The sequence below is a fragment of the Tiliqua scincoides genome, chromosome 5 (genome assembly GCF_035046505.1).
Source record: "Tiliqua scincoides isolate rTilSci1 chromosome 5, rTilSci1.hap2, whole genome shotgun sequence".
Taxonomy (NCBI): Eukaryota; Metazoa; Chordata; class Lepidosauria; order Squamata; family Scincidae; genus Tiliqua; species Tiliqua scincoides.
Window position 1 is genome coordinate 84,502,305 of NC_089825.1, and position 11,644 is coordinate 84,513,948.

Sequence of the window (11,644 nt, forward strand, 5' to 3'; positions counted from 1 at the left end):
TCTGAGTAGACATACACTGGCTAGTAATCAAGGACATTTAAACCTATTGATTTCATCAGCTTAACCACACCAAACTCTCTTGGCTTATGGCTACTATGTAGGCATGGCCTGAGGTGTTTTCTAAAGCACTAATCACACAACATATAACAAGGCACCAATAGCATTGTGGGAAAGGATATTTTGGAGTGATTGATTAGAGACCTTTTGGTGAGATAAAGCACTTTGAGTCTTTACTATAGTATTGACTTGACTGTGAACAGATATGAGCTTTTTTTGGACATAGCTCCTACCACTGGAGAAGGCTGAAGATGGTAGGGCAAAGAGCAGCAAAACCATTCCCTTTTACTAACCACAAGCACAAGATAAGAATGAAGGCAAGGATGAAATGAAGAAACTTTATTAGAGCCTTGTGGATGCAGCCATACAAAGTGCGGATGTTTAGGAAGAGAGCAGAATGCTGGAAACCACAGCCACATGACAAATGAGAAGAAATCTGGTCTCTCCAGAGGTATCTGGGAAAGGGAGGATGCTCTGCAGGTTTAATGCTCAGAGACATGGACCTGTTCACGGGACGAGATCACCTTTCCATCTTGGATCTCCTCCACAATTGTGCGGACCTTACGAGTGGTTGTGGATGCTGCAAACAGAGAGGAAAGCAGAAAATATTAATCTTTCTGCAATCTTTTCAGATCTGGGACCCATCTTGAATTGAGCCCTGTTGACATGAGACCCACTTTGAGTGTTTAACTGGACACATCAGAATTTCTTCTTTTCAGGATTGTTTTCCCCCTTTTCTGTCTCGCTTTCTCCTACTTGCAACCCCTTCTTTCCCATCTACTGATGATGATGGTGGTGAATATTTATATATCGCTTTTCAACAGGAGTAGTTCACAAAGTGGTTTACATAATAAAATTAATCAGTAATGGTTCCTTGTACCCAAAGGATTCAAAACCTAAAAAAAAATAAAATACAGAAGAGACACCAGCAGCAGTCACTGGAAAAGGTGCCATACTGGGGTGAAGAGAAGCAGTTGCTTTCTCGCTGCTAAATATAAGAGGACACTACTTTGAAAGGTGCCTCTTTGTCCAGTTAGCAAAGGTTATGACCCAACAACTGAAGGCCAATGACTCCAGTGCACCAGTGCACCAAACAACGGCATCAAACAGAAAGGAACCTCAGCATGTTTAGTCAAAAGAAAGGACTCTTGATCTCATCGGAACATTTCAAAGCAATTGTCCATAGATTTACAACTTTACGCTGGTTTGTAACCCCATTACGGGTTACAAGCCATGACGTGTATGCGCAACCTCCTGGCTATGTCAGAAGGCCAGATGCAAGGGTGGACACCAGGATGAGGTCTCTTGTTATCTGGTGTGCTCCCTGGGGCATTTGGTGGGCCGTTGTGAGATACAGGAAGCTGGACTAGATGGGCCTATGGCCTGATCCAGTGGGGCTGTTCTTATGTTCTTATGTTCACAAAAACAAGGAGAACTCCAAACAATCAAATCTTATGGACTCGTGGAAGAGACTAAACAAATAACAAGATCCTTACCTCCTTTACCAGAAGAAATGCTACATGAAGAGAAAAAGAAGACATGAATTAGAGACAGGCATGTTTAGGTGCAATGAAGCAAGGGGTGATAACCAAAAACAATGGCACCAAACAGAAAGGAAGCCATCTCCTAGCACTCTAATTAATTTCTTAATAATATATAAAAGTAAAATAATTTGAAAATGAAGTCAACCTACAGAAATCTTTAAAGGCACTGGAATTTATTTCTATCCATTACATTTTTGACGACAGGCCCCATAGGAATACACTATCCTAAACCAGCGATCTCCATACTCAAGACCAATACGTCCATCTCCATCATGCATGGAGTATACCATTCCATGGGACGGCCTGTTATCTTCTTCCCTGATCTCCCCCAATCTTTGCACCAGGCAGCTGCTTCCACTGCCTGTTGCCCCAGCAGGCTCTGTACCCAGGTTTCCAAGCAGACGCAGCTGCCTGGTGCAAGGTCAAGGGAGATTGGGGAAAAAGAGATCAGACTCAGACTGCCCTGAAGAACGGTAAGCTCTGTTCACAATGGGGATGGGCTTCACTTTATGCCAGATCCGTCCCATGGGTCATAAATGCTGCACTAAGCAATGAGCTAAATCATATAGCAATGGTTCCCAAACTTACCTGAGTCGTGATGCCCCTGCAAGCTCTTCTTCCTGGCTCAGCCGGGCACCACCATTTTGGATGTTGTGAAATTTAGCAAGATGTTGTGAAATCTAGCAAGATCCAAGATGGCAGCGCCTGAATGTCACAAGATTTCATGAGATCCAAGATGGCAGCACCCAGGAGAATAGGTAGGAGGAGGTAAATTGGAGACATCCTGCAACACCCGTGAGTGATCCACGATGCCCTAAGGCATTGCAACACACACGTTGGGAACCCCTGGTCTACAGGAATGGACACATTGATTTCTTCATCTGGAAATCATTCCATGTTCACCAATCAACACTAAACATTGCACCCAGGGTAGTACTGCATGTCGCCATTGCTTCACCAATGGTAGCCACAGTGACTAGTCATCTTTGTCAGGGGGCCCAGAACATTTAACTCCCACAGGCCTCTTACTATGTTCATATTTCTCTTATCCCCACATTCTTAGTCAATGTTCTTATTACTTTCATATCCATACAAAACAGCAACTGTTTTTCACATACTAGGCTTCCTCTCCCTCCAGCAGGCGGCGGTAGGTGGCAATCTCCTGTTCCAGGCGGGTCTTGACATCCAGGAGGATCTTGTATTCATGGTTCTGGCGCTCCATGTCACACCTCAGCTCTGCCAGCTGCTCCTCCACGCTGGTGACCATAGCCTGGATCTGGGCGAGCTGGGCGCCATAGCGAGCTTCTGTCTCTGCCAGGGTGCCTTCCAGTGCTGCTTTCTGGGAAATTGGGGTGAGAGGATCAGGTTCAGTGTTCTGAAGGAAGATGAACATCTTCCTCTCTAATGCTTGTGTAGATATTTTAAGGTTATCAGGGATGACATGAAATATCATGAGTTCTTAGACTCAACTGCCTTAAAATAAAGTAAAATAGATAAAGACCTCTTAACTAGTGGCCATCACTATATTTTGTGGCAGTGAGTTCCATAAATTCATTGTGCCAGTCATGAATTGAAATGGAGAGTCTATTTTGGAGACATCCTCCAAATTCCCCATTGGCTGTCCACTGCAGGGGCAAATCACTAGTGGCAGGAATTGCTGTCTTTCAGGGAAGTTTGTCCACCATGAGTAGTCTTTTAAGCTTCTGAAGAATCCAGCGTTCCCTGGAACCACTGACTTACCAGAAATAGAGGGACTCTGTTAAAGTGTGTTCAAAGCACAAGATCTATCAAATAGTCAAAATCTGTCATGCTGCCTTGGCTTGAAATATGCAGCAAGGAGAACTTTGGATACTCAGCACACCAGATTCAATGGCGGGATATAAATGGAGCACTCTCTTAGTAACTGATGGAGTACAGTGGGAAGATAAACAAAAATCCCATACTATCCTGAGCTGGGCTTCCATCTCTAGCTCCAAGGTTTGGAGTTCACGTTTCAGTTCGATGACCTTCGACTTGCTGCTACTCAGCTGTTCTGTGTTGATGGAAACTTCTCGATTCAGTTCTTCAGTCTGCAGGGAAAAGGAGATGATGACATTCTTCTTCCAAGCAGCTCAGATCTCCAAGCACTCTTCCCACCCAAAGGGAGGCCTACCTTGCTGAAGAACCACTCCTCGGCCTCCTTGCGGTTCTTGTCCGCCAAGCATTCATACTGCTCGCGCATGTCCGCCAGGATCTTAGTCAGGTCCACCCCAGGGGCCGCATCCATTTCCACGGAGATTCCCCCACCTGTCTGGCTTCGGAGTAAATTCATTTCCTGTGAAGGAGAGATACAGAAAGACTGTCATCTAGTAATCAGTGGCAGAAAATGCTTTTCCACTAGACTTCTACGGGCTGGTTCATAAATGCATGCTAAACATTGGATGCTTGCAGCATCCAATAATGATTCCCTTGCATGTGCGAATGGCACATTGCAGAGTTAACAGAGACATTTGAACTTGTTCTGGACCATTCATAACTTAGTTAAACATATGCAGTCTTGCTGGAACAAGATAGTGAAGTAGATTCATCAACTACCAGTTGGTGCCCAGCACCAACTGCCAAGGCTGGATGTGGTGAAAATTCCCACCAGTGGTACATGGATCCTGCCAGCACTGAGGTAGTGCCAGGAGGACCCAGCACTGGAGTGGCCAGGGATAAGTATCACTGCCAGTTGGCAACAAGGCTTTTGGGGGCAGAGGGAGGCTGGGAGGGGGCAGAACTGGGTGGAGGGAGAGCAAGAGGAGGGGAAGATTGAGCCCAGGAGGGGACGAAAGTGGCGGCAAGGGCTTCCTCAGTTCTGCGCACACTCAATAGCAGGTGCAACTTCGAGGAGACCCATTGGAGCCACAGCGCCATTGCCCAGGGTAAGTGTACTGGTCAGTGACCATAATAAAAGATTCTTCTTCTTGCCCAGGGTAAGGGAACCTTTGTTCCCTTACCCCAAGAAGACTCTGGTGGTTGCCTTGGCAGTTGTACACCCTCACCTCCTCATGGTTCTTCTTCAGGCAAGCCAGCTCGTCCCTTAGAGATGCTAACTCTATTTCTGTGTCAGCCAGGGTCACATTTAATTCGTGCAAGACTCTGCGTAGATTGCTGATGTCAGCCTCAACGTTTGTGCGCAGCGCATGCTCTGTCTCAAACCTGTTACCACAAGGAAAAAGCAAAAGCAAAGGGTGTGAGGGGCCATCATGTGAGACAATCAGCCCAATCCTAACTAACTCCCCACACAACAATGCAGAGGCACCATCATGGTGCTCACAGTATCCCATGGGAGAATCTTGGCCTCCATTTGTTCCCTTGCCCGGGGTAAAGTCTATGTTGGTCTGCCTGGTCTACTCAGACCTGTGCCAGCTCTATAGCTGGTGCAAGTCAGTGTAGACTTGGGTCAGGAAACTGAGGCTGAGAGGGGGTTTTGAGTCAGTGGACACCATTGCTGCCAAAGCCACCCCCTTCCGGGTCCCAATCTGCCCTCCTCTCCACCCCATCACTGCCCATTCTGCCTCCCTCCCACCCCTTACGCATCCTCACCAGGGCCAGTGGGCATCCAGAGTTTGCCGGTGAGCAGCCAGCCTTTGTGACAGCCGGAAAGCACCTAGCACCACCAGAACACAAATTCTGGTGACACTAGACACCAACAGGGCATAGGTTTATCAAATGACTTTCATTTAATAGTAATGGCTTTGAAGGAGCTATCACCCCAAGGACAATTGTTTCCTTTTATTTGGGTATGCAAGTGGACTTACTTGGTTCTGAAATCATCTGCAGTCAACTTTGCATTGTCTGTCTCCAAGAGGATGCTGGCATTCTGAACAGAGGCACTGAGAATCTGCATAGCGAGAAGTGCATGAGTTAAGTCACAATATTTGTTTTGGAAATTTTCTACAACTAACATGGAAAGCAAGGGCGTTGGGTAGGCTTGGGTTTTGTTGGGGCCACTCTCTGGTACTTTGTTGAGCATGTACAGAGTGCTTTTTCTAACCACAGAGTAACCATAACAGCCCTCACATCATTGGGATGCCATTTTGAAAGGCTATGGTCCTTCCTCTGCTATCACTGAGTAAGGTTTGAATACCAAGGTTTCCACTTAACTATTATTATTAACAGTATTTATATTATATTTACATACATAAATATTATATATTTATTATATAATATATTATATTATAATTATAAATACTGTTATATTTATATAACAGTATTGAAATTGAAATTTAGGAATTTATTATATAACCATGGGTCATTACAATGTATGAAAGCACATACTGCAATATACGCATATAAAAAAAAACAATAGCATTACAGCCTTCCAAACACTTAAAATGAGGCATAAAATTTTAGTACTATATAACAGTATTTATATACAGTATTACTTAACTATAGTTGCAACAAAAGGATTGTCCTTTGCAAATTGATACCTTAAGCAGCCATGTTGGACTTCTTAATTTTAAACCTGACCCCAAGCCACTCCAAATACAGTGCTGATATACTGTGGCTAAACAAGGGCTACTCCATGCACTGTGCTTTTAAGAACTGATGTGCAAGCAGTGGCATTACTAGGAGGGTGCGGGAGGTGCAGGCCACATAGGGGTGGGTGACACCACTATTAGCCAAAATTTATAAAATCTTGGTATTTTCAAATAATACCATCATGTTGTATATCATTTGAATGTGCAATCTCATGAGGAATGCAATGAAAGAAACTGCATTGAAATATTTCTATTCTATCAGAGGTTATAGCCAAAAAACCAGCAGGGCGGGGCAATGGTGCATCACCATACTCATTGTTTAGGGAGGTCACCAAACTCATTGTTTGCCCTGCCCACTGCATGGGAGGAGGTCTATCATGGGGGTGATGCACTGACCTCCCTGGGTGATGCAAATCCTAGTGACGCCACTGTGTAATCCACTACATTGAGTGTAATCAATGTAATCTACTCCATTGAGTGCTGATTTGCACTTCAGAGCACTAGAGTCATACCCTGCTCAGGCATGAACACTGGTTCAGCCCACTTCATCTATAAAACACAGAAAATACAGGATGACCCAAAAAAAACAGAACCCACAAATCTTTCAATAAAACTGTTAATTTTAATTTTTCTTCTTTTTTCTTTCAGGGTATACAAGTCGACTTTGTGCATGAAATATTGGAACAATAATCTTCCCCAATATGTCTTGGTTTGAGTCCAGTAAGTTTCTTGAAATTTACTGGACCTTTGTAGGATTTAATAAAATTTTTATGGGTTCTGGGTTTTTTTGGGTCTCCCTGTAATATCCCTTAGGAATGCAAAAACAAACTTCAAGGATTTTGCTATAGCACTGCTTAATAATAAAATAAGTTGGAAGTGTAATGTACACATCTGATTGCACATTTGGCCACAGGTAGTTGCCACATTTATAGAGACCCCTGCTCCTATACCTTTGGCAGCAGCTTGATCTTCAGACATTAGCAAGTGATAGCGCTCATCTCCATTCCAAAAATTAATCCAGAATCGTGTGTGTGTGTGTGTGTGTGTGTGTGTGTGTGTGTGTGAGAGAGAGAGAGAGAGAGAGAGAGAGAGAGAGAGGGTGTATGTGTGTCTTTATCATTCACTAGGTCTATATAATGGCATTTACCCACATTGTTATTCCTGCCTTTCCTTTCACTAAACTGTCCCTCTTTCTTGGCAGAAATGCACATCATAAATTCTACACAGCTGAGATCTGCCTGATTTGTGCACATTACTCAATATAAATTATATAATACACTGAATGTGCAATGCAATTCCCAAAATACTGGGAAAGAGAACAACGCAAATGAAGGCTAAATTGGACAGAACAGCATTGACTGATAGTCTTGTTTAGAAATTTCACTCTGGAACTTCTCTTTGAAGCTGTTGTTGTTGTTGTTGTTGATGTTGTTGAAATATAATCACACAGAGGTCAGCCGCTGTGTGTCTTTGGAGCTTATCATGATTATTAAAATAATGTGCATTCATAAGTTACCTAGAATCAAAATTCAAAAGAAAGCATTCATGAAAGTCAGCTTTGAAAGCAGGATTTGGGGGTGCTTATGCTGGTTTAGAACATTGTACTCCCCAAATGACTCTGCTTGATAGTGTCTCTCTTAATGGCCTGTTATAATCAGTTTGCTAGATATCCCTTTAATGAATATAAAGCTGATCCCTTTAATATCCCTTCTTGCCATACCTTGCTTCGAAGGTCCTCAATGGTCCTGAAATATGGGCTGTAGTCATGGTCTGGGCCAGGTTCTTGCTTCTTGTGCCACTCCCTGATCTTAAACTCCAGGTCGCTGTTGGCTTCTTCCAGGGCCCGCACCTTATCCAGGTAGGCAGCCAGGCGGTCGTTCAGGTTCTGCATGGTCTCCTTCTCGCCCCCACCGAGAAGCACTTCACCGCCAGCAACAAAGCTGCTTCCAATACCTCCCCCAAAGCCACCACCAAAACCTCCACCAAGACTGCTACAGTAGCTGCCCCCATAGGCACCACTGAGGGCACTGCCTACCCCAGAGACATAGTGAGTGGAAGAGACAGAAATGCCACCAGCTCCACCATGGATGCTGGGGGCTCTGTATGGGGCTCCAACATGGGCAGAGGAAAGCCTGGCAGAGACTCCACCAAAGCCCAGACCCCCCTTTGTGGAGGAGGTGGAGGTGTATTGCCTGATCGTGGTGGCCATATTACCAGAAGATAACCAAGAGAGGATTCCCTACTGTGTCCTGCAAGGGTGAGAAGAATGAATGGATCTCTCTCATCCCTTGCTCCTTTTATCTTCAAGGTAGGGGTGTTACTATGGAAAAGACCTTTTCTCTTCCTTACGGCTTCTCCCACGCCTTACTTCATCATTATTGTTCAAGCCCGTTTCCACAGCTCTATTGTCACATTCCAGCCAATACACCTTGCCTCATAAAGGGCAGGTTTTGTGTTTCAGTCTTTTTTTTCCCAAGCAAACACTTGGATGTGATTCAGGAACAGGAAGGGTTTTGCTCAAGGCTACAGTGTAAAGTTGCCGTGCCTTCTTATGGGAAACACATCCATGGAGACAATACGAGAAATGGAGAGCTTAAAATCCTCAGGGGGAAATATCCTCATGACAGAAGGAGGAAGGGGTTGAGGAAAGACCATTGAGTCAAAGCTCTAGAAATGCGGAAGGGCCATTTCAAAGATTACAAGTTTCTACGCCATAGGCACTTCCATGGCTGGTTGCAGTCAGATTCCCACTGCATGTACATGTACCAATAAATAGTGGCGTCACTAGGGGTTGCATCACCAAGTGCAGGAGGCCAGCACATCACCCCTACGATGGACCTCCTCCCATGCAATGGGTGGGGCAGTGCCCTGGGCAGTGGGCATGGTCATGCACCATTGCCCCACCCTGCTGGTTTTTTGGCTATAACTTTTGTTAGAATAGAGATGTTTCAACACGGTTTGTTTCATTGCATTCCGCATGAAATTACGCATTGAATGATACATAGCATGATGGTATTATTGGAAAACACCAAGATTTTAAAAATTTTGACCAGTAGTGGTGTCAGCCCCCCATGCGCATGTCACCTGGTGCAGCCCGCACCCCCCAGCAGGGTGACCAGATGTCATAACTGCAAAAGAGGACCAGGCACCCCAAAATGTAGGACATTCAAGAAAAATATAGTAAATGACAAAATAACAGCTCAAAACAGTCATATATTTCTTTTATGTAGTTAATTTAAACACTAGAGAGTGTCTGGTCCAACAAGAAGCTGACGGAACATACCAAGATCCAGGTCTACAGAGCCTGCGTCCTGAGTACACTTCTGTACTGCAGCGAGTCATGGACTCTTCACTCACAACAGGAGAGGAAACTGAACGCTTTCCACATGCGCTGCCTCCGATGCATCCTCGGCCTCACCTGGCAGGACAAAGTTCCAAACAACACAGTCCTGGAATGTGCTGGAACCCCTAGCATGTATGCACTGCTGAAACAGAGACGCCTGCGTTGGCTCGGTCATGTTGTGAGAATGGATGATGGCCGGATCCCAAAGGATCTCCTCTATGGAGAACTCGTGCAAGGAAAGCGCCCTACAGGTAGACCACAGCTGAGATACAAGGACATCTGCAAGAGGGATCTGAAGGCCTTAGGAGTGGACCTCAACAGGTGGGAAACCCTGGCCTCTGAGCGGCCCGCTTGGAGGCAGGTTGTGCAGCATGGCCTTTCCCAGTTTGAAGAGATGCTTGACCAACAGTCTGAGGCAAAGAGGCAAAGAAGGCAGGCCCATAGCCAGGGAGACAGACCAGGGACAGACTGCACTTGCTCCCGGTGTGGAAGGGATTGTCACTAGACGCTGTTCCAGAACCACCTTTCAGAGCGCGATACCATAATCTTTTGAGACTGAAGGTTGCCAACAACAACAAGCTATATTACTTATTATTAAATTTAAAACTATATGACATTTAATTACAAGAAGGCTATGCGCTGCTTGTAGGGGCCCACTCACAAGGAAAAGGAAGACATGTAAGTTCTTTTCCAGAACATGAGGCTAAAAAAGAAGACATGTCCTGGAAAATGAGGACATTTGGTCACCATGCCCCATAGTGAAGAAACTGCAACCGTGTGTGCAACGATTACTGTACATCTGAGGTTTCTTATACAGAGCTGCATCCACCATTCCCTCTAAGCTGGAAGCTGGTGAAGACAGATGATGTCACTGCTAAAAGCCAGAAGACGCCACTGTGCAGCCATGGGAGGGCTCCAAATAGCAGCACCCATTTTTTGAGGGAACCCCATCTGCAGCATGCAACTGTAGGCAGATTAGCACCGTCATTAGTGCCTGACATCTGCCACACGCCAATGAATAAGATCACTTGAACTAGATAACTGCAGCACACCAAGAAGACCCCATAAACATATAATTTAGCCAGATGACCAACCAAGTGTATCTAACCATTAATCAAGCACTTCCCTTAAGCACGCTTGTAATACTTAAATGCTGCTGATGGCCAGCACCCAAGCCCCTTAATAATATTCCCCCAAGTTCCATAGAGCGGGAGCCAAATCACCTTGCCCCATCACACATTCAGTTTCCATGACATAAAGCTCTGCCACCCATCGGGCAGAGAACTAGCATGGGGAAGGCATGAGCCAAATCACCTAGCCCCATACATCATCGCCACACAAGGATCACCGCACTCTGTCGCTCTGCAACGCTTTAGATGGAAAACAAGTCAAGGGCCTGCCATCAAAATATCCCCCATTCTATATGTCACCCTAAATCCCCCCTCCCCCCAATTCCTTGATGTCATGTTTGCAGCATGTCCAAGCACCAGCAATAATGACACTGAAGTGCTGTGTGCTGCTAATCCCAGAGCATCACAGTCAAGGTGGCACACGTTCTGGCTACAGATTCATCTGGGATGCTAATTCCCCAAAACAGGTCTCCTAATAGAAGCCAAGCCATTCTGCAGCTCCAGGGCATGTCTTGCTACACAGGCATCTTATTGCAAAGCCCTTGACTAACAGCATAACTACTAGGGATCTGGAGGCCAACTGGTTGATAACAAGCCTTCCGCTAAGTCAGAGGTTCTCAAATCATGCATCCTGGCTAACAAAACTAAAATGCACCATTAATAAAGTTGCAATTAATAAATTAATTAAGTTAATCAATTAAGAGCATAAATTAATAAAGTACATATTTTGGCCACTTCCTGCTTCATGACATAACTTCCAGCTTGATGTCACTTCCGGCTCTCATTAACATGTTGGGGATCCAAGACCAATAACCATGGGGGTCAAGGGAGCTGCAGGTCAGAAAAGTTTGAAAACCACTGAGCTAAGTGGTCTTTCACACTGAACAGTGGTTGCAGTGCACCAGAAGCACATTGTGGCATCCTTAAAATTCTGGCCCCCAACTGTCCGCTGCAACCATCATCGTTAAATTCCAAAAAAAAAGCCGAAGAGGCCATTCTTCACCCACTCTATTGACCATCTTGTCATGCACCAGTGGTCCCCCAAACGCCCCTCTGCCAGACCCA

General features: G+C 45.1%; 1 protein-coding gene across 1 annotated transcript; it reads right to left on the reverse strand.

Annotated features, from left to right (window-relative positions):
- Positions 1-539: 539 nt before the first annotated feature.
- LOC136651232 (keratin, type I cytoskeletal 14-like) lies at positions 540-8,315 on the reverse strand. The gene is made up of 8 exons (XM_066627447.1): positions 7,827-8,315; positions 5,384-5,466; positions 4,625-4,781; positions 3,754-3,915; positions 3,545-3,670; positions 2,720-2,940; positions 1,554-1,573; positions 540-637 (listed from the first exon to the last, which is right to left on the reverse strand). The coding sequence occupies exons 1-8, from the start codon at positions 8,313-8,315 to the stop codon at positions 540-542; spliced, it is 1,356 nt and encodes a 451-aa protein (XP_066483544.1).
- Positions 8,316-11,644: the final 3,329 nt, after the last annotated feature.